This window comes from Rhinatrema bivittatum, chromosome 6, assembly GCF_901001135.1.
Source record: "Rhinatrema bivittatum chromosome 6, aRhiBiv1.1, whole genome shotgun sequence".
In the NCBI taxonomy this organism is placed as follows: Eukaryota; Metazoa; Chordata; class Amphibia; order Gymnophiona; family Rhinatrematidae; genus Rhinatrema; species Rhinatrema bivittatum.
Genome location: NC_042620.1, coordinates 321612604 through 321634537, shown reverse-complemented (window position 1 = coordinate 321634537; position 21934 = coordinate 321612604). Strand labels below are relative to the sequence as shown.

At 40.4% G+C, this 21934-nt stretch overlaps 1 protein-coding gene across 1 annotated transcript in view; it reads left to right on the top strand.

Moving 5' to 3' along the window:
• Positions 1-21934, top strand: part of IL1RAPL2 (interleukin 1 receptor accessory protein like 2) — an 842791-nt gene that overhangs the window by 324455 nt on the left and 496402 nt on the right. Inside the window, exon 4 of the mRNA XM_029607582.1 lies at positions 13285-13359. Coding sequence (XP_029463442.1) covers positions 13285-13359 — 75 coding nt within the window. The remainder of the gene's footprint in view (positions 1-13284; positions 13360-21934) is intronic.

Genomic DNA, 21934 nt, shown 5'->3' with positions numbered 1-21934 from the left:
AATGCTGCATCAGAATTCAGCCAAGCCATCACTCGTCATGCATGACCAAGCTACAGCTATTGAATATTTTCATGCCAGATCACTAATTATTATTTAAGTGCTGGGAATGAAAATTAGTTTTTAAAGTTCTGTCTTTCAGAACTTTCATGATGGATGATGTCTCATTATTCTGACTTAGGTCCCATTGACAATGTGATAAATTCAATTTACAAGTTCTTATTTTAAGTATAGGGAAGGGATCAGATTGGCAAAACAGCGTCCGTCTTTTGTAGTGCACACTGTGTTGTGCTGGAAAGGAAACATTTTTATCCTTTGTACACCACAGGGCACTGTCAGTACTCATATTAAAAAAAAAAAAGTGATAATAACTCAACAATTTAGGCAGAGAAATGAATGCCTACTTTGATTTAAACAAGTCGCCAAGTTCAAAGTGCTCCAGATATCATTTTGGGGTAATATACAGTAAAATCATTTCATTTCTTTTGGTCTCATTTGTTAATAAAGTTAGGTTGTTCCCCAGGATCCCTCCCTTCTGCATCTTCTGGTTTCCGCTAGCTCATTTCAGAACTGCTCAGACTTAGCCTACACCATGAACCTTCCTTTATATCTTTCCAGAGACTTTTTCCTCTTCTTTTTATTCCCTCTCCTACCTAATCCTAGCATTGCAGTGGAGTCCAAGAATCAGAATCAAGCCTGCCTCATGATGGCGCACCGCACTGTTAGACAATCAGCAGATGTCTGGACTTTATGAACCTTTGGGTCTTGCTGCAATCTAACCAGCAGTGTCTGCCTCTGGGTCATCTGGCCTGCCATAAAATTGCTTTTACAATATGAAAAATATTTGATATAATAAGGGGGCTTAAATCAGGCACATGTAATAACAACGATATACCAAAAAGTGTCCAAAATAATATCTTTCTAAAAAGAAATCTTTTAAAACCTTAATTGTTTACACATAAGCTAACACTCTACTTCTCTCAAAAGAAGTGTTAGGCTATATTATATCATGAAAGATCTAGCCTGAGGTTCCAGCCTGGATAAATAAATACTTTTATGGCTCCATTGGAGTTCAGCCTGCCTCCCGGGATGGGATTACACATAAATATTAATTGTGCAAGCAGAACTAAAATACAGGGTTTCATTTTTCACGTCTCCAAAATAATGCAAATTTTCTAATTTTTGTAAGTCCTAGAAATTTGAAGATTTATTTATTTATTTATTTATTTATTTAACTTTTAATATACCGACATTCATAGGGCATATCATGCCGGTTTACAAAAAAACTGAAGCAGGTAGAAAATACAATGAACAAGGGTAGGGGAGAAGGGGAGCAGGCAAGAAAAAGGTGAGAGGTGGGCAGGGGAAGAGCAGCAAGAAAGAATAGGGCAGAAGGAGAGAGAGGAACAAACAACTTGATAAATATAATAAAAGGAACATAATTGTAACTGTTTTAAAATTATAAGTTTTTATATATCGGTTTTTATAAGTTTTTATATATCGGTTTTTATAAGTTTTTATATATCGGTGTTTGGAAATACCGTCACATCGGTTTACAGATAATTCAATGATTTATAATACATATCAATGTTATAAGAGAACAATAAAGGAAATTACAAAAAAGAGTAAATAAATTGTAATAAATTAAGCAATAAAAGTTAAGAACCTCTTATGTACTTAAAATGAATTAATACTCGTACTTCAAAAAGTAAAATAAAAAGTATATAGTGTAAAAGAAATAAAAACTTAAATATTTTAATATCACAAATAGTTAAATTAAATAATTCACTAAAAACTATGTAATATGATTCTAAAAATTGTTAAAATGGGAGACGGTATATTTGTGATAGTTAAAATCTGTGTGCATCATCGTTATCAGAGCAGATACGAACTTGGTTTCAGGAACATATTTCCATATTTCACTTTTCTTAAAGCATCTAAATAGGTAGTGGCAGTGTTAATCCCATTTATGGAGCAGAAATAAAAATCTGCAAAAACAGTACAGGGTATTGCCTTTTTGTTGCACTACTTCTAGATCATTTTTGACAAGTTCCAAATATTCCCTGACTTGGACTATACATCATTTTTGCAGCATGAGAAAAGTGTTTTGGGACAGAAATTTCCAGATATTCATTCATTCATGTGGCCCAGAAACTTTGCTGATTTAAAGCCTATCAATATGTCCATTTTCACTTTGCAAGTACTTGTCAGGTTGGATCCTGGAGAGAATGCACACCATTTCCTTTATCAGTTCAACATAGAGCTTTATTCGCACACAACAAGTTTAGCAGGCAAGACAAGCATTCTCTTTAAATTCAGGATGTACATAAAGCACTTACTTCCCTCCAGACTGTCCCGCAGTCTGTGCTCTCCCACAAGATTTCCAGTCGCTGTGAACAACTTCCTGGTTCCCCACACTTCTTTTGTAGCCCCGAGGATTGGTGTGGTTCCTCAGCGAGTGGGATCTCCACCTCTGCCAGCTGGCTCCATGCAGGAACCATTTGTTATGTAAGGCTCGATTGGGATCCCTATGAAGGTGTGGCCTTGTAAAAAAAAAAAAGTTATGTTTAGAAATAGACAGAGGAACATACCATCTCTGCCACAACACCCCATGTGAGGCTGCTGCAATGGTTCTTTCCTGTGTCTATATAACCAGAGACCCCTAGTGGAGTTGTGGGTTTTTTTAGTTGAAATCTAAGGGAGAGGAGTAGTTTTTCAGTTCCCTTTTCCTCATGAAATCTTAGGCCCAATTCAGTCAGGCATGGAATTGCGAATATTTAAGAGACTTCCTGATTGATCTTACCTTTTGAAATTACAGAAGATTCCTCATTTTTTATCTTCATTTGAAAGGAATTTTTACCACCCTTCTTTTCACGTTTTTGTTTGGGAATTTCTTTCCCATCTGATTCACTCAGCCTGAGAGAATTAGTGCCCCTATGGAAAAATCTTGGAGAAGGTGAGGATACTGATCCAGAGGAAGCAGGAGAGAGAGAAGAGGAAGTGGCACCCATCTGGTATACCCCAGAGAATCAAGGAGGTACCACCCTGGTACAAAGAGAAACAAAGGAATGGAAGTAAAGAAAAGGATCCAACCAGAGGCACAGCATTATTCAGGTACTGTTTACAAGGAACTCTAAACTGGAGGATGTACCCATTGTACAGACAGTCCCTAAATTCCAGCTGAAATAGCTGACGGAGGTCCAATTAAGGGAGAACCCAGTAACAGAGAGGAGGGATCACACAGTTGCTGATTCAAGTATCTATTTCTGGATTGTGGATTTATCAAAGAAATTCTGGGTCAGATTAATTCTGTTGCTGATTAGAGACTTTATGTGGGAACCCCAATCAGTGTACCTCTGGTTCTTTTAAATGTTCTTGGTGATGAACACACTTAATGCCTTGTGCCCTGAAGGATATCCTCTCCCTATCTCCCTTCCCCCCTCTCCTCCTCCGGATGAAGAATCCATTGAACAGGACTTGAAGAGAGAAGATTGTGACTGTATGTGATTTAGCCCCCAGTACCTTTTCTGACTGACTCTGTGAATCTTAAAGTATTCCCCAAGTTCATGGGGAATACAAAATACACTGCCCACACCTGGCCTAAGGGACAAAAACGGGCTCCCATTCCAGCCAGGTTCAAGGCCTATCACAACCTTTTCTGCCCTTTTATCATCCCCCTAGTGGTGACCTCTGGCCACCCTAAGGCCCACCAACTCAATTGGCACTGTGCAAGTACCCTGACTCAAAGTGAAAAAGATCAAGAAAAATCACTTTGCAAATGAATTTCTGATACAAAATAAAATGGGCCGGATTTTCAAAAGGTTACGCGCTGGGTCAGAGGCTTCCGCGCAAGTTTAAAAATCTACCTTAATGTGTGGATGATGGGATTACTCATCCTTAGCACTTAAATATCTTTACCATTTGAGATACTGAGCTTAAATATAATCATCATGACCCACCAACCACCCTAAAATGTCCAACAGTCAACCATTTCAAAAACAGAATACCAACTAGGTGTAAATAGACATTTTTCAAAAATGTGTTCTTTACAAATATATGACTGGATACGAATTACATTCCTGAATGAGAACTCTGATTGCACACTCAAATGAACAGCAAGATTATATTTTTGAATGAGAACTTCGACTTACTATAACTGAAATGCACAATATTTTGTGTCAGATATTCATTTCCAAAGTGACTGTCCAGTTGTCTCCAGAAGGGCAGAGTTCATACCCCAACACCCCTGCTGAACACACACACAGGAGCCTCTCCTCTGAAAGGTATCACAGCGGTAGCATCACCTGCACAATATCATTTATTAACTTCAATAATAGCAAGTAGGTCCTCCTGCAAAGTTCAGCTTCTTGTGGCCAGTGCTGTTGCCAGCATCCAGGGAAAGAGTTTCTTCTGAATGTTGAGATTACCCACAATCTGGCACAGTCAGTTCATGCTCCCCTGAGTCCAGGTCCTCTCAAAGCTATTTTGTTTAATTGCAGCATTCCTGGTCCATATGGTCTAGATTGGAATCCATAATAGTGGCCCTCACTTGTTGCCCTCCCCCCAAGTTTGAACCAATTCAGAACCAGTCCCTGACCCCAGTCCATTTTTATTATTTATGTTGGGGCCAATATTCAGCCATGGAGTGGCTAGCTAAGTTAGTCGGATATAGCTGAATATCCCTGGCCATCTTAAAGTTAGCTGGATGAGTATATCTGACCAACTTTAGGGCAGCTCTACGGCGCAACCAGCCTCATCGGTTAAGCTCTGAATATTGGAGTTAGTGGCATAACTTATGTAGCTAACTCTGGCCCAAAAAATGCCTCCCTCCCGCCCCTAAATTATGTGCTACATTCTAGCTGCATAAATTTCAAATATCATCGCTTTGCCATTTAGATGGATAACTTTTCAGTTATCCATCTAAATGGTTTCTGAATATCGGCCTCCCTTACACAGATTTGTTATCCACCTATATTGGACCAGCTGTGCTAGAGAAGTACATATTTTTAAAACAATTACCAGTATAATTAAAATAAATAAACATGGCATAGTGATTTTATGTCCCCCATAACCTATCTTCCCTCAGGCCTCGGCAATGTGCTGTAGGCCCACAATCTATGCCAGACATTTCACTAAGAATTCGGTCCCAAATCTCAGCTTGCTTCTTTGACATTGCTATCTGGATGCCCCACCACTACCTTAAATTTAGCAAGGACAAGATGGAACTTCTTGTCGTTCACCCCAAAATTCCTTACCCTCTTCCCTCTTATTCTGTTGATGGCACTCATATTCTCCTGGTTCCCTTGGCCCATAATCTAGGGATCATCTACTGATGCATCTCTCTCTTTCTACACACATCCATATAACCGCTAAAGTGTGCCATTGCTAAAATATGACCTTCCTTTCTAAGCATGCTATCAGATCGCGCATTCACTCTCTTATCATCTCCCACTTAGAGTCCTGCAACTAGCTCTTCAGGGTCTCCTGCTGAACCAGCTTTCTCTACTGCAATCTATGAAAAATATGACTGTATGTCTTATGATCATGTTACCCCCCTTTTCTCATTGGCTAAGAGAAGCTCAAGCTTCTCTTAGTCACTTATATTTGCATTCACTCTGCAACTCCTCATTATCTATCTTTACTTCCCTCCTCACCCCTAGCCCAGGGGTGGGCAATTTCCATTCTGAAGGGTACAGATTAGTGCGCTTTTAGGATAACCCTAATGAATTCACATGAAATAGATTTGCATATAACCAAGGCAGTGTGCATGCAAATCTCTCTCAAGCATATTCATTAGGGATTTCTTGAAAACCTGACTAGTTTGTTGCCCTCGAGGACTGGAGTCACCCCTGCTCTGCATCCCTCCTCATGAACTCGTTCAATGGTCAATTAACTCTTATCTTTGCCCTTCTCCTCCACTGCCAATTCTGACTCTATGCTTTCCGTCTTAGAACATAAGAACATAAGAAAATGCCATACTGGGTCAGACCAAGGGTCCATCAAGCCCAGCATCCTGTTTCCAACAGTGGCCAATCCAGGCCATAAGAACCTGACAAGTACCCAAACACTATTCCATGTTACCGTTGCTAGTAATAGCAGTGGCTATTTTCTAAGTCAACTTAATTAATAGCAGGTAATAGACTTATCCTCCAATAACTTATCCAATCCTTTTTTAAACACAGCTATACTAACTGCACTAACCACATCTTCTGGCAACAAATTCCAGAGTTTAATTGTGCGTTGAGTGAAAAAGAACTTTCTCCGATTAGTTTTAAATGTGCCACATGCTAACTTCATGGAGTGCCCCCTAGTCTTTCTATTATCTGAAAGAGTAAATAACCAATTCACATCTATCTGTTCTAGACCTCTCATGATTTTAAACACCTCTATCATATCCCCCTCAGCCGTCTCTTCTCCAGACTGAAAAGTCCTAACCTCTTTAGTCTTTTATGATGCACTATTTTGTACACTGCTTAGCACTGATGTTTTGAAAATAAGCGGTATATAAGCACTTTCAAATAAATAATAAATAAATATTCCCCCCCCCCCCCATCATATTTCTTTTTCATTTAAGAACATAAGAAATTGCCATGCTGGGTCAGACCTAGGGGCCATCAAGCCCAGCATCCTGTTTCCAACAGAGGCCAAAGCAGGTAACAAGGACCTGGCAATTACCTAAGAATTACCTAAGAAGATCCCATGCTACTGATGCAATTAATAGCAGTGGCTGGCTATTCCCTAAGTAAACTTGATTAATATCCGTTGATGGACTTCTCCTCCAAGAACTTATCCAAACCTTTTTTGAGCCCAGCTACACTAACCACATCCTTTGGCAACAAATTCCAGAGCTTTATTTTGCGTTGAGTGAAAAGAATTTTCTCCGATTAGTCTTAAATGTGCTACTTGCTAACTTCTTGTTGCATCATATGCCTGGAATAGACTTCCTGGGTCAGCGCATCATTCAAATCCAAACTAAAATTTCAGCATAGTCTTTGAGGATGCTTTTAACACCTAACCACTTCTCTATAATAAATACACTTCCATTGACTCTCGTTTGTCATTAATGTTTGTCTTGACTGGATGTAAGCTCCATGGAGCAGGGACTGTCTCTTATGTGTATCTGTGCAGCACTGTGTATATCTAGTAGTGCTTTATACATGATAAATAATAATAGTAGTAGTAGTAGTAGTATGGCTGCTGGTCCTCCCTTTTCTTGGGATGCATGGTGTAACATTTTTATTGTGAGTTTCATTGCCTAGGCTTTATTGTGTATTACTTCTTTAGAAGGTTCCTACAGCAGTACATGCATTTACTCAGCCAGGGGCTAAAATAATGTATGGAAATTCATGGATCCACTATTGCACACCATTAAAAACCCAGTATGAAACAGAGTGGTTTCAGATTTCATACACTGACCTTAGCAGATTCACAGATTAGCCGGGGGAATCCACACCATTTTAAGGGTCTAAATAGAATTTTGCCTCCATTTTGTTTCTGACATTACTTAAAATGTTTCTGTGTTATATGTTTTACCAATGTTCTTTGCTTGTATAATGTTAAAGGAATCTTTATAGCTAGAGATATATTTAATAGATGTATGACTAAAAGAACAGTCAAAATGTAGAAATTCCTGAAGTAATATATATATTGTTCATAACAGAGAAGCATATGTGTTGATATGAGATGGGAATTCCCAGAATCCCCACATTCATTTGACAGCTGGGTAGTCCCAAGGCAGATCCGTTGACCTGACTGTGGGGTTATGCACAAAACCAGTTGCCTCTGGGAAAGGAATATATTCCAGAGTTTGCCATCTGCTGCCTTAGACTTTGACTTCTGCCCCAGGTGTTGCCTGGGGTGCTGACTATGCTGCTGCTGGAGGAAATTTTTATGATTCGTAAAAAAAAAAAAAAAAAATTCCCAGCTGACAAAAACACCATTAAAATACATTTGCAAAGGCATAATTTGTATAAATTAAACTTTAAAATATGTCATTCAGAGTTATTTTTAGGATGAAGTAACCATAACATATTCATGAAAAAAATGCAAAATGTTAATTATTAAAATAAGTCATGTTGTGTACAGTGCACCTAACAAAAGCATATTTAAATGAACACATGGTCTCTAGAATGGCAATGTAATTTTTTGGTGGCCCCACCATAAGGGGTATGGCCCAGGGCATGCCAGAGGATATGATATGCTCCTGGGTAAATAGATTAAGACATTGTTATACTCTCCCTCATTGACTCGCTGCAAGAAATATTTCCACACATTCTTGACTAGAAAATAAGTATGTTGCTTAATTTTGAAGGGCAAGTCAAGGATTACTTACAGTGTAAAACCAGTAATTGGTCAATTTCAGAAGCTAGGTTGTAAAGCGGTGATAAGATGTATATACAATATAATATAATTTTCAGTGTTTTTATTGTGGGGTTTGATTTTTTACCTGTAAGCCGAAAGAAAGCTAAAACATGGAACAACATTGGATATAGGTGAACCAGGGGACTGTTAATGGGTTACAGATCCTTCTGCCTGTAGGTCATCAGTTCAAACCTAACCTGCACATGGTTGATAGCGACTGAAAGTCATTTACCAGCTGAAAGCTGTTTATGACTTATTTGAACTTAGTGGATATGCTTAGCCAGTTTCCAGTAGCTAGGTTTCTGCAGTGCAGAGATGACAAAGCTTGCACAGACCTGGAGACTTAAATTATCTTCTCAGTCTTGGATGTAATTTGTACAAAACAGTGCTGAGGAAAATAATTGGCAAGGTGGTGTGGGGAAACTTACGCTGCTGCTGCTAGGGATGTGCAGCCTTGAAAAATGTGTTTCAGTTCATTGGTGTGTTTCATGGGTACCCAAATCCATTTCATTAATTTTTTAATGAAAAACAAAATGTTTATTCATTCCATTTATTTTTCATTTTAAATTGAAGTCCATGGGGGAATGCCCCATTGACCACTGTAAAGCAAAAAAAAAAAAATGGGCTAAGACCAAAGGCTGGGTCCCAGTCACTGATGCCCAGGCTTAAGCCCAAGACCCAAGCCCATGTCCGACACTGGGGCTCAGCTGAGGCAAGATACTGTGTGTCAAGGCCCGAGCCTAGGCCCAGGCCCAACACCAGAGGCTGGCCCAAGGCCTAGGCCTGGGTCCAGCACAAGAGCTCAGTCAAAGGCTGTGTCCTGGTCAAAAGGTCCGGACCTGACACTAAGATGTAATCAAGGACAGGTCTCTGTAATTGAGGTCAGGCCTGAGCCTGACCTGAGGCTGAGTCCCAATCACCAAGGCCAGGCTCTGATCACCAAAGCATAGGCCTGGTTCTGATACTAATACCAAGGCCCAGGCCTGGAGGCCCTGGAGAAGGAATTCTGATATCTTCTTTTTTTGATCTGGTGTCTTAAAATGACATTGCTGAGAAACCTTCTTCTAGGGCAGATGGTGCCAATTTGGTTTATGGACATGCATTTGTACATTAGGCCTAGGCCTTGGTTTTGGTGATCAGGACCTGGCCTCGGGCCAGGCCCTGATTTTGGGCCTGAGCTTAGGCCCAGACCCGGGCCCCGGGCCCCAGGGACAGGGTTAGATTAAGACTTGTTCTTGCTAGAGGCCCACTTTAAATTTGTTTCAGCAAACTAATACAAATATACACAAAAAGTTTTGTGTATATTTGTCCAAGGGCTATTTTCGGTTTATATTATTTGTGCAAACTAAAAATAGCCTCATTCATTACATTTGTTCAGAACTAATGCACATCCCTAACTGCTGCTGACTACGCAGATCCTATTCAGTGGATCTGTTCCCAACCAGTGTGCCATGATACACTGGTTTGCCATCAGGCCTGATTGAATGTCCCCTGGAAAAGTCACCACTGCTTGATGCACTGGTCCAGATCATGTGCAGGATTTGCTTTCTGAGGGCATGCCTCTCCTTCCTAGCTACAGCATGAGCCCCCAGAGTACATGAATCAGAGAATAATTTTACAAGCCATGAATGTGTGTAAATTATGATTTACACATGTCAATTGCCTGTCTAAAAATGTCCCTTCCTCAAAGTGGCTAAATGTGTTTCACATGTGTTCTTTTAGCTGCATGAAGAAGAGACCCTTCCAGGGATGTGTTTAGGTTGGGAAGGAAAATAATGAATGTGGATTGCATTTTCATTTCGACACATATTGTTTTTCTTGAAAGAAATAACTGCTAAATATTAAAAGGAAACAAAAAATTATCTTGCATATCTCTAGCACACACCAAACCTCTAAGGAATCAGGAAGTACCTGGAGTAAAACCCTGTTCCTTTTTGGGATTAGTAAGTATCAACACTAAAATCTTGTTCTTTTTTCCTCAAATACCATCAATTCCATGGCCTTTTTGCTGAGTAAAATAGAGATTTCTACTTTCAAGACCTCATGGTCATGTTAAATCCATCTCCTTGGAGATCTGTTTGGCAGGACTTCTTTAACTCTTCATCTGTATCCTTGCTTTGCTATGCGAAGGATCCATGAGTCAGATTTTATCTAGGCCCACAAATGGGCAAAATATGTTTATCTGTCGTCCATCAATCCCTTCATTGAGACTGGGGCATTGGTCACATTCTCATGTAAGGAGTCAAAAAAGATCTTTTTGTCTGCATGTTCAAGTCGGTTTCACTTTTTTGGCTTGCAATATCACTGCTTTGGGGGGGGGGGGGGGGGGGTTTGTTGCTGGGTTTCTCACTATTGAAAAGACTTTGTATAGTACTATATTAACAAGCTTATGCCTTCTGGAAAGTAAACTGAAGTCACTTTACAGACTGCTATTGCTCCTGCGTGGTGGTGCTGAAGGTTTGCAACATAGTACAATGGTCCTTTATAAGGTCCACTGTCTCTTTCATCTTAGCCCCAACAGGGATAGTTGACCAGATACGGTGCATTGCCCATCCTATCACGCACACCTTTACAGAGCATTATAGGTCTGAACCAGGCCATCCTGTGCACTCCTATGAACAGCACTGATCTCCTGCTAACTGTGTCAAAGGTGTGATATGGGTGAGAATGCCATAACTGGCATACACTCAAAATCCTCTTGGACTATGTCTTGTTTTGGTCTCCAGAATAGTATATAAATACTACATCATTAGCAGCTAATATGAAGATACTGTATACAGCGTTAGGCTAGTAGAATGGAATAGTTTCTGTACAAAAGAATCCAGCAGCAACTACTGTTCCTTGCCTGGTGGAACCGAGGCATGGTTTCTCATTTTCTCTACTTAAAAAAAGAGGGTGGTGTGCTAATCACATATCAATTGGAAAATAACATGAATTAATATATCTTCCATGAAATCATGAAATGTGCACATATTTTAATAGTTTGGGTGGATAGGATGATAGGAAAAAAGTCCAGTGGGATTTTGTTTTTTATTTTAAAATTGTGATTCTTGCACGGAGGAGGGGAGCCTAGGATTGACTGATATTGCCTTAAAAAAACCCCCACCAGAGAACAAGAAAATTAAAGGAAAAGGTAGAAATGTCTGTAGAAATCTAAGGGGAAAAAATAAGAAAAAACCTGAGGGAACATGCATGAAGTGAGGAACCACTACTGAATACTGCTAGCCATTCAGCGGATGAAACAGAGTGAAAGTACTCGATGCTGTTTCTATTGTAATGTTCCTATGAGCTGGCACTCTCTTCATATGGTGCAGTGTGATGATGTCACCATGCATATGGGATTGTTCTTCCTGCTTGTCCATGGAGAAAAATCCTTAGCTCTTAGCTGGAAAAAGAAGCAGATTTTTTGATAGTCCTTGAGAGAGTTTGAGCTTCCTGAAATAATAGAAAACCACATACATGAATACATTGATGTTATGCACCAAATGATAAGGAAGGATCTTGAGTTTTGACTGTAGCTTTCAGATCAATGGGAGCAATTGCCTGAGAAACTATGAGCAATTAATTGAAATTCAAATACCTTATTGATCTTGTCAGTATCTACTGTACAAACAGAATTTTGATTTCTCATGTCTTCCCAATTATGCTCTTGTGGTAATGTAGCATGAGGAAAAATATATTTAGAAAATATAATGCAAACAAAAAGTTATAGATTCCATTGGTCAACTGTGGATATTCTGGAGATGACGATGGTAATTTACCGTAATTCTTTTACAGAGAGCAGCTTTTAAGTTTTATTCTATTATTTGGGATACAAAGCTTTATTAACTTACACTGGGTTTTGCTGAGGTAAAATGTACAGAGAGATGCTTATCAAATTTCTAATAGAAAGAACTCTTTCATGATTGGAATATTGTAATGAGGGTACTCACATGATACAGCCTGATTGGGACTGAGGCTTTACTCCATAATGCGTATAAACCTGAAGGACTAGGGCTTCTAAGATGTTTATATGGCATTTCAATTTCACAGAGGCTAGCTGTCTCTTGAGAATAAAATAAGGCAGGTGCATACACTGTATATCAGAAAACAAGTCAGACATGTTAGAGAAATCTGTTCAAAATATATTTTCATGATCAGGCACTGCATGACTGTCACTTACTTGCTAGCTCACATGTATGTATATGGAGTAAAGTATTAGGGAATGTAATAGTTTATAAATGGTCTAGAATTTGGGAGGATGTCATGTTATGTGGTATTCATTAAATTGGCACTCTAAGAGGTGATAAACTGGGAACAGCTGATATCTGTTTATATCTGATGCAAAGATATGCAAAGTAATGGAACAGGATGGGCCTGCCCGCCACCCATGCTGAGGTCCACTAAACCGTAGCACCAAAGCTCAAAGTTCTTCTGTGACTATATGAAAACAAGATTTCTAAAAAGCATAGATTAGAAAAATGCAAAACATTATTAAAGTGATATAACAAAACTAACAGTAGCATATGAAGATTTTTTTTAAATGTTTCTCCCATTATACAATACTGATGATGGCTCTTTAACTTAGTGTAATTAAAGACATCAAAGTAGACTATTACATCATATTTTCAAATATACCTGTTACTTCACTATGACATGATTTGTATATATTTAACATTTCTAAAACAGATTAAAAAATATTTGTTTAAATACCTGTAAACATTTGCTTACCAGTACTAGATCATGTTGGTGTGCTGAATATGATTGGCATTAACATAGTACTCGTAATAAAAATACTTGATCTATTTTATATTTGCTCTTTATCATATCTATCATCATTAAAATATCTTTAACAATCTTTCTTACCTTAATCTTTATCATCTTGTAATTCATCTCACTTATTTACCTTGCAGTTCCCTGTTTACATTTGTTTTTTGTTTTTTTTAGCTTTACTCACAAATAAACCTCCGAAGCCATTGTTCCCTGTGGAGAACCAGCCCAATGTTATGGATGTCCAGCTGGGTAAGTCCCTGTCCTGAAATGACAGCTCCTAAATATCTACTGCTTCGGAAAAAAAATACTTGCATACAGCTAGAAAGATTTATTAACACTATTACATTCCCAAAGGTAGAGCTGACTGCTAAATGAGATTGTATAGTATCTGATGACAGACTTTGAATGCTAACTGGTTACACCAGGTATTAATTATACAGTACTGCAGCTTTTTTAACTATGTGACCAATGGATAAATTGTCAAGATTAGTTATAGTATTATAATATGTTATGAGGAGTTTTTGACCGATTTTCTTTGTTAACTGTAACCAATGTTCCTTGTACCGCCACCGAGCGATTGTTGATGTTACACTGTAAACTGATATGATTTGTATATTTTACAGAAATGTCGGTATACAAAAAATAAAATAAATAAATAAATAAAATAAATAAATGAATGCATGAAATGGTGGCCAGCCCAATTACTCACTTTTTAGTGTCCACGGGGCACTAAAAGGTAGAGAATGATGATTGTTCAATGAAAGGCAGGGCTAGGGGTTAAAAGCTTAGTCACGTATTAGCCCCAATGCAATAAGGTGTGAGCAAAAAAATTGCAGTGCACATTTTCTTTACTCACGTGCTAAAAACAAGAATTAATTCCTGATGCAGTAAGTTAATGGTTTGCTGCTGCATAGGGACGATAACATTGAAACCAGCATGCGGTCATCGGCCCACACCTGGGGACACGGCTATTTTATAACTTGCACGTGTGTATGCACACGTGGGCACCAAATCTTAATTAGGCATGCGTAAGTGCTTGCAAATGCCACTTCTTCCTCGTGAATTGGAGAATTTTAAAAGAGGTGCGTGCCGACGCCATTTCCAGTTTTACCAGTTTGTCCCCAGTTCAGAGAGAGGTCTTTCAACCCCCCCCTTGTTTAATAGCCTTAATCCCCCCCAGATCTGCCTATTTATCTTTATTTCATAACTTACACGGCATACATAGCAGAAGTAAAGTTAAATGGAAGGGGCCCTTGGCGGGCGCCGGATTGTGGAACTATTTATGTGCATAGCTCAGCTTCATGCCTAGAAAATCCCATTCCCTATGCCTTTACGTAAGCTTACGAGGTGTGCACATTGTGCCATTTATGCGCATATCCGAGCGGCTTTTAAAATCCGTTCAGCAGGCACGAACCCAACCTAGTCCCGCATCCCCTAATTAATGCGTGCGTCGAGCTTTTAAAATTCACTTTAAAGAGTTTTAAAAAGTGTGCTAATTTGAAAATGTGCACACAGAAATATGCTTTATGGGCCAGATCTTAAAATCTACGCTCAATTTTATAACGTGCGCGCTACTGCACACATGTACACCTTGCGCGCGCCGAGCCCGAGGGGAGCCCCGATGGTTTTCCCCGTTCCCTCCAAGGCCGCTCCAAAATCGGAGCGGCCTTGGAGGGAACTTTTTTCTGGCCCGCCCCACCTTCCCCTCCCTTCCCCTATCTAATCCACCCCCCATCCCTAACTAAATCCCCCCCACACACACACTTTTGCTCCAAAAGTTACGCCTCCTATGAGGCAGGCGTAACTTGTGCGCGCTGGCCGGCTGCCAGTGCGCCATTCCCCGGCACAGGCCTCTGTGCCAGAGCACTTGACCCCGCCCCCAAACCACCGCCACGCCCCCAGACTGCTTCTTTTTCAAAGCCCCAGGACATACTCACATCCCAGGGCATGCGTGCACCGCCGAGCCTATGAAAAAATAGGCTCGGCGCGCACAGGGGTAGGTTTTCAGGGGTTACGCGTGTGTCTACCCTATGTGCATTATGGGGTAGATTTTAAAAAGTGCAGGCGGGCATACATATGCGCGCACTACCCGGCAGCCCACCAGCATGCGATCCTCCGACACAGCGGCAAATGGCCGCCATGTTGGAGGCCTCTGGCCCCACCCCTGCCCCGCCCCTGGACCGCCCCACCCACGTCCTACCCCCAGATCACCCCATTTTGCAAGCCCCGGGACTTACACGCAGGCTGCCGGCGCATGCAATTTGCGCCTGGCCAGAGGCAGGAGCAAAGGGTAAGATAATTTGGGGGGGGGGAGGGGTTTGAGAAGGGCTAGGGGGGGATAGGTTAGGGCAGAGCTTTCCAAACTTTTCATGTTGGTGACACACTTTTTAGACAAACATAATTTCACGACACGGTAATTCAGTCTACTAGTAAACCAGAGGTTAAAGGTTAAACGAACGAAACATATTTCGACAATTTATGTATGTTTCCTTAAATATATACATAAATAAAATGTTTCACGACACAACCTATCTCATGAAAACCTTAAATTTATATTAAAAATATATATTCCAAGATTCATGTTATTGTTATAATTTATGAGAAACAATAATAAAACAAATTGTCTGTCCCCCACACACTCATCTCTCTCCTCCCCCCAGCACATGTCTGGCCCCCACACACTCATATCTCTCCCCCTCAAGCACATGTCTGTCCCCCCAGCACGTTTGCCCCCCACTCACTCATCTCTCTCTCCCCAGCACATGTCTGGCCCCCACACTCATGTACCTCGTCTTTTTGATTGTTGCCAGTTAAGTGCTTCACTCCCTTCCATGATCACCAGACACTGCTGCTTGCAGTCAGTACTCCTCATGGCCAGGCCTCATCGGCAGCAGCAGCCAATGCAAGGATGGCTGGGCTCGTTCCACCCACCAAGCCCCCCCAAAAAACGCGATTGACAGCAAAAATCACCCAATAATAAGCAACCCATAAACTGAAAAAAAAAAGTGAATCTCTAGAAAAAAAAAAGCCCAAACTCGCATCAGAGTTGACCGGGCTTGCGCGACACACCTGCACACTGCAGGCGACACACTAACGTGTCCCGACACATAGTTTGGAAAGCTCTGGGTTAGGGGAAGGGGTGGAAAGGTTAGGTTAGGGGGGAAGGGAACGGGGGAAGGCAGCGCAGCTCGGCGCAGCAAGGTGCACAATTGTGCACCCCCTTATGCGCGCCAATCCCTGATTTTATAACTTGCGTGCGCCTGCGCGCAAGTTATAAAATTGAGTGTACATGTGTGCACGCCGGACGCCGGATAGTGCGCGCTCCTTTTAAATCTACCCTGCGTTTCTCTGCACATAAATCCCAGGTACAGGATTTTCAAACCATGAACTTCAGATTCAGACCCATACACTAGACACTTTTCTCCAGCTCTCACCAGAAGTTAAATTTCCAGCATTATTAAACATGAGCAAAGCCTACATGCCTCTCTGCATTGGGGAGAAATAGCTAACATGGCATATGCATGGAAGAGCACAAGACTTAACGCACAGTTTTACTCACATTTGTGTATACACGTGTTGCGAGCTGACCTCCTTGTTAAATTCGGAGTAAAGCTGTATGCACATAAATGTATGCACAACTGTGCATTAACACGAATGCACAGCCAAGCACGCCTTATTACATTGGGGCCATTGTGAGGGTCTGTACTGTTTAAAATGTCAAATGCCGTCTAAATTCTATTATCTGTAGCTCTTGCCTCCTCTGCTCTATAGCAGAATTTCATGATGCAGGTAGTTTAGAACAATATATTACTCTGCATCCTACAGCGTAATACATTTTTTAGCAGTTTATTGTGCACACACTTTATTACAAGATAGTCTGATTTTAGTGCTGGATTTTTCACAGCTTAGAAAAATCTGTTTTCATGGCCAAAGGGCTAAAGATTTTTTAATGCTCAGAATGCCGCATAAATCTTCATTCCAGTTCACTCTTTTCAATGTAAAAATGAAGTTGCTTTGTTTCAAACAACTGTGTGTCAGTTTTTATTGGTCCATGAATAAAATAATATGGTTTCCACGTTGGTCCACTTAGGTAAGAAGGAACAGTGGTTTGTAAGCAAGCAATAGGTGCTGATGTTTTATTGGACTTAGTAAATTGACTGCATTAATGTCTTCAAAACTGCCAAAGGAACTGTGCTTTGATAATACACTAGCAAACATGACAATACAATAGGAGTCGAGGTGCTCAAGCATAAATGTGAAATTTTGAGGCATTCCAAAGTGTACAAGAGGTGCAAATCCCCATGGGGCAGAGCAGAATATTTCCTGAGCCAGCCCCAAAATAGTTGGCGAATTTCTTTTTTGTTGTTTTTTTTGTTTTTTTTTTGCAACATGAGAAAAAATGGTGCAAGCCAAATGTCTTCTAAAATGCATCCATTTACACGTCCTGGCAATAGAGGCCATGAAGATCTCTTTTTCCTGAGTTCATGAATATTTGAACTTGAATCTAGAGGAAGTTAATTTTGTCTTATAAAGTGCACTTTGGTCGTTATCACTGCATTCTGTCTGCATTTTATGACAGGTTGAAATAAAAAGCACAAGGTAGCATTTAGGGGTTACCATATAGTTTGGGATTTGACCAAATGATTAAATTACAATAGTTCTCTTCACAGACTTAGTTGTCCAGCCCATAAATCTGTTGGCATTAATATTTCTTAAACATTAGCAGAATATGCTAACATTTACCGCAGTTTTATAGCAATGATAACTATTACCCAGGTAGTCCAGACTCATGATGTGAGAACTTCCTGCGATACAGTTCAAGTCCAGGATCAGATCTGCAAGTTATATGACTTAGATTTAGTCAATCAGAGACAACTTTGAAAAATTTGTAGTCATTGTAGTCTAAGAGCTCTAGGAGCAATTCATTCCATGGCACCAAAAAGGTCCGCTGGCGGGTAGACTGAAAACACAACTCTTTAAAGGAGGGGACCTGAAGAAAAGCTGCAGAGGAGGATAATCTGACCCACACTCAGCGCAGACTGCATTAATACTTTTAAGCTTAGTTTCATCCTGTTCATCAAGCTGATAACTTCCTCTTTAATGCGGCCCTCAGCGCTGTCACCTATGCTCCTATTTGCTTTTCTTTCCTAATGCCTCTTTCTCTTCATTTTATCTTCTCTTTCTTCCCAACATATTTTGAAACAGATATTTTTGCATGGTCTTCCTTTCCCATCCCTTCCCTGGATATATCTTTTTTTTGTATCTTTCATATACATTCATAATTTAATCATCATTGAAAAAGATTTTTAATGTGGAGATGTATGTGTGAATCTGGAAGCCTTTCTAGCTTGTAATGGAATTTTTTTTTGTTTGTTTGTTTTCTACATTTTTTTAATAGAAAAATATAATTAAATATGTATCAATCATAACAGGAAAACAGCATTAGCCCAAAGGAAATAAGGCTTAACAGCCAGTTTCTACATACAAGATATAAGTAATAATATGCTAATACGTCATGAAGCCTCCAAGAAAGGGGAGAGATCCAAGAAAGAAAAAGTAAGAGACAGTCAAAAGAAGAATTACATTAATCAAAGGCATTAGCCCAGAGCAAATGGCTGCTGTGCCTGGAGGCTCCGTCCCCGCCCCCACCCTGCCCAGTCCCCGCCCCTTTTTTCAAGCCCCGGGACATACACTTGTCCCGGGGCTTGTGCGCGTCGCCAGGTCTATGCAAAATAGGCTCGGCACGCGCAGGAGGGTTTTAAAAGGGTTACGCACATATAGAAACATAGAAATGACGGCAGAAGAAGACCGAACGGCCCATCCAGTCTGCCTAGCAACCTACGCACTTTATCTTTTTTTTTTTTTATCTTTTTCTCTCATCCACCTGTTACTATTGTTACATATCCCTTTTAAAATCCGCCCCTTTATGATTAAAATCAGATTAAAACCATATCATTTCCCTAAAACATAAAAGAGCCTTACAGTTGAGTTCCAATCTGGCTCCAGTAGATACAATTGAAGTTGCCTTCCTATAATGCTCTTCTTTCTTATTTAAACTATGAAAGAATAATTGACTCAATGGAGACCCCTCTTCCTTCACCTTTCCATGTTTACCAGCTGGTAAATAAGATCTTGATGTTGATGGAATGGCTTCAGAGGGTATTTTCAGAATCTCATGGTGGTACTTCTTAAACACATACCAATGGTATCTCCCCTGGTATATAGCCTTAAATTAGGGTTGGAAATTGTCCATAACGCAGCACATGTATGCATAAATAGGTGCACCTAAGTTATACCTCCTGTACTTTATAAACTGTGCAGTGGGACTCACACAGTTTATAAAATTCTGCATTATCACCACCCCAAAATTATGTTCTGTACGAATGTTTTCATACATGGATTTTTTTAAATGTAGTTTATGCACCTGTTTTATAAAAATACATGCTTTTAAAATTATGGGAGGAGGCAGGTATTTTATATAATTGATGTATCTGCGCATTTTGCTTATGAAAATACTTCTAAACGCCAGTTTGTCAAAACCCACACCAGTTGACTCACACCTTCACTGATTCATGCATACCCTCCACCACATGCTCCTGATCTCCCACCTATTAAATGCAGAAAAAAGAAAAGTCAGATTTATTTTCTGTGACATAAGCACGTGTAAAAGTATGCATGCATGTTTGATAACATATATGCATACTCCAGTTATAAAATACATTCACATGTAAGTACTTCAAAACCCTGCCACAGAACACCCTCAAAATACTTTTTTTCATGTATATTTTATTTTGCACAGCAATGACAATGCTTGTATATTCCCACCCTTCTGAAATTTATTTACCATGCACAGAAGATACTTAAGTGCAAATATATGCCAATTTTATACACACAGCCGCTGTTTAAGTCTTTGAAAATTCTCCTCATAATATCTATTCCAGTTCTTGAGATTTTCCAATGTATATAAGAAGTGCCATGTTGGGTCAGACCAGTAGCCCATTGAGCCCAGCATCTGGTCTCCAACAATGACCATTCTCGATCACTTGGAAGTACTCAGCAGTGTTAAGAATTTCTGTGAACCCAGGTGGAAGCATCTAACTACTGTACCTTAGTACCAGGATTGGAGCAGGCGGCAGGTAATATCCCATTCCAGAACCTGGCGGCGGGTCAGAAGGCAGAAAGCAAGAGAGACCAGAGTCCAGAACCAGGCAGTCAAGGCAGGTGGCAAGCAGAGTCCAGAATCAGGCAGAGAGTCAAGGCCAAACAAAGAAGAGACAAGAACAAGACTCACACAAACAAGGAGACCACAAGGCAGGATCAGGTGTTAAGGTTTAACAAGAAGGACAAGGAGAACAGCACAATCCAAGCAGAGCAGCAGAGATTTCCGAAGCACCAAGCCCATTGCTGAGGCGAAGAACAACAGGGAGGCTGGTCCCTAAATAGTAGCTGCTGTTGACGTCTTCCCCGGGAACTTTCAGCAGTGGCATCCAGCATGGTGAAGGGAAGTTGCCAAAATGGAGTGTGTCCCACGTCACGCTCTCCTTGGAGGAGGCTGCTGCTATTGTCGGTGGCGGTGTCCGGTGCGGCGGGAAAGCAGCAGAGGCAGGTGAGTTTTGCGTCTTGTTCTAACAAGCAGATCTTAATGGGAAAATCCCTTTCATGTGTACTATCCCAGATATAAGAGGTAGGGATCCCCACATCTGCTTGGATAATAACTGTTAATGGACCTGTCCTCCAAAAAACTTTTCCAACTTTTTTTAGACTCAGCTGTACTATAAATCTTGACCATATCCTCAGGCAATAAATTCCATAGATTTGTTTTTGTACAGTGACTGAAAAAATAATAAAATTGTTTTAAACCTATTACCAGTGAGTTTCATGGGATGTCTCCTAGTTCTATCACTGTTTGAAAGGGCAAATAACCATTCTCTATTAACTTATTCCTATTAACCTGTCTTCTCCCACCTCAGTAATCTCTTCTCCAATCTGATGAGCCTTACCCTGTTAGTCTTTCGAAGAATCATTCAGTTCTCTTTATCATTTTTATTGCTCTTCTATGAACCTTTTCCATTCTTCTGTATCTGTAACCTGCAGTAACACATTGACTTTAATTACAGCTGTATTAGCATATAGTAATGTAGTAATCTTGGGGCTGATATTCAAAAAAGCTGAGCACATACATTAGGTACCTAAGGGGTCATTTTTCAAATCGGGATGGGCCATTACTGCGTGCATGTGATAATGCCCTCACGTTTGTGATAACAAGTTGTTAACTACTGCATCGCGAGTTGAAAATGCAAATTAGGGAAAGGGGAGAAGTTTGGGCAGAGTTTAGGCGAGGCTGAGGAAAATTTAGGGGCCTGTAGCACTGTCCTATGCCACTTTTCTGTGTGGCATAGAATGCCTTCATGCTTGTCCATGGAGATTGCTGGACTTGCTATGGATGGAGCATGTGTTTAAAATCAGTGTTCTTATGCTGGGGGGATGTACCAGTCCCTTACTGGGTATCCCTCAGTGGGTGGAGGGACTTTGGCCTGTGGTGGCAGAGTTTGTAGTGTGTTAAGTAAATTATTTTAGCCACTGATGGTAGGTGTCAAGAAAGGTGAGGGTTGGGTGTGGTTTGAATTCAAATGTAACACATGTTCTGAGCTCTAGGGCTGACATAATAGATTGGGTGTGGGTTAGTAGTTTAGAAGGATGTATGGGGAATGAGATAAAGGCAGGGGGCACAGGAATGACCGTGCAGGTTGAGAAAGAGAGGAAGTTGTCCAGACTTGTGGGCACCCAACAGTGCACAAAAAGGGGCACACCCTTTATTTATTTA